The sequence below is a fragment of the Artibeus jamaicensis genome, unplaced genomic scaffold (genome assembly GCF_021234435.1).
Source record: "Artibeus jamaicensis isolate MK-2021 breed Jamaican fruit bat unplaced genomic scaffold, CSHL_Jam_final contig_1021, whole genome shotgun sequence".
NCBI lineage: Eukaryota > Metazoa > Chordata > Mammalia > Chiroptera > Phyllostomidae > Artibeus > Artibeus jamaicensis.
This window is the reverse complement of record NW_026521196.1, coordinates 11,106-12,877: the sequence shown is the minus strand read 5'-3', so window position 1 is coordinate 12,877 and position 1,772 is coordinate 11,106. Positions and strand designations below refer to the sequence as shown.

Sequence of the window (1,772 nt, the reverse complement as noted above, 5' to 3'; positions counted from 1 at the left end):
CTGACAGTTTAACTAGGCTCTATTAAAGACACAACTGGCTGTGGGGCCTTTGATACTTTTCTCTGTCAACAGTCCACTAAGACTGAGAAGGAAAACCTTGACCTGTAGCCCAAACAAAATCATCTGAGGAGAACAGAATTTTCAAGGGAAGGTGCAAGCAGCTATTAGGAAGAACTCATAGATGTTAAGCAAATCTTTATTGTGTGTAAACCCCTGTAGAAGATAAAATAATGTATACGTACTCCAAGATATAATGGATGTATTCATAGTATGTATTTGATTTCATTACAGGTCCCTTCTCCTGACTTCCCTCATTCTGAAAACAGGCTTTAGAGAAGACTAAATGGGACATAGTAACAATGTGACAGAATTTATCCTCCTGGGCCTCACTCAGGATCCTGGGGGCCAAAAGGCATTATTTGTCATATTTTTACTCACTTACATTGTGACAATGGTGGGCAACCTGCTCATTGTGGTGACTGTTCTTGCCAGCCCCTCTTTGGGCTCCCCCATGTACTTCTTCCTTATCTATCTGTCACTCCTGGATGCAGTGTATTCCACTGTCATTTCACCCAAATTGATTATAAACTTACACTTTAGTCAAAAGACAATTTCCTTCTCAGCTTGCATGGGGCAGCTCTTTCTGGAACACCTTTTTGGAGGTGCTGAGGTCTTCCTTCTGGTGGCCATGGCCTATGATCGCTATGTGGCCATCTGTAAGCCCCTGCACTACATAACCATCATGAATAGACAGGTTTGCATCCTGCTGTTGGTTTTGTCCTGGGCTGGAGGATTTGTTCATTCTCTGATCCAACTTGTCTTTGTGTACAATCTCCCCTTTTGTGGCCCCAATATCATTGACCACTTTATGTGTGACATGTACCCACTGTTAGAACTTGCCTGCACTGACACTTATGTCTTAGGCCTGACTATGGTTGCCAATGGTGGAGTAATCTGTACAGTCATCTTTGTTTGTCTACTAACATCCTATGGAGTCATCCTAAGTTCCCTTAAAAGTCACAGTCAGGAAGGGAGGCGCAAAGCCCTGTCTACCTGTGGTTCCCACATCACGGTGGTTGTTCTCTTTTTTGTTCCCTGCATTTTTATGTATGTTAGACCTGTTTCTAACTTCCCTGTAGATAAATTCATAAGTGTGGCTTATACTGTTATCACTCCCATGTTGAATCCTGTAATGTACACTTTGAGAAATTCAGAAATGACAAATGCTATGAAGAAACTGTGGTGTAGGAAGTTAGCTCTAGAGAGACTGAGAATGTGTCATTCATACTGAATGCACTTGTTACTAATTCTGAAGCAGCAAACGGGCAGTTCATTCTAACAACAGTTATCTTAGTCAACTTATTGAGTTCTCTTGGGATGCTTTTCTTTATTTATACAAGGTATGAAAAAGTAGAACGTATTACCCATTGAGGATAAAATCAATCTAACACAGAAATTCTGAAGGATGAATAAAAATGCACAGATATTTTTCCTATTATTAAAAAGCATAAACTAAGTTCACCTTGTAGCTTTTTTAATTGGTTGGTTACAGCTGTCTTGATTTTTTCCCCATTGCTCTCCCCTGCCCCATATCACCACCCCCCCACTTTCCAGGTCAGTGTACCCCACACTGTGCATGCCCATGAATCCCTTATTTATGTTTCTTGGCTTGCCCCTTCTCCTTTTCTCTCCTATTCTCCTACCTCCTTCCTTCTGATCATTGTCAGTTTTTTCTCTGTCATTTATTTTGAAATGTGCTTTAGAAGAGTTTT

The 1,772-nt window shown here is 40.9% G+C and overlaps 1 protein-coding gene across 1 annotated transcript; it reads left to right on the top strand.

The window, feature by feature from the left end:
• The first annotated feature begins 343 nt into the window (after positions 1–343).
• LOC119042964 (olfactory receptor 4A5-like) lies at positions 344–1,291 on the top strand. Its single transcript, XM_037136779.2, has one exon. It carries the CDS (start codon positions 344–346, stop codon positions 1,289–1,291), a length of 948 nt encoding a protein of 315 aa, XP_036992674.2.
• The last annotated feature ends 481 nt before the right edge of the window (positions 1,292–1,772 follow it).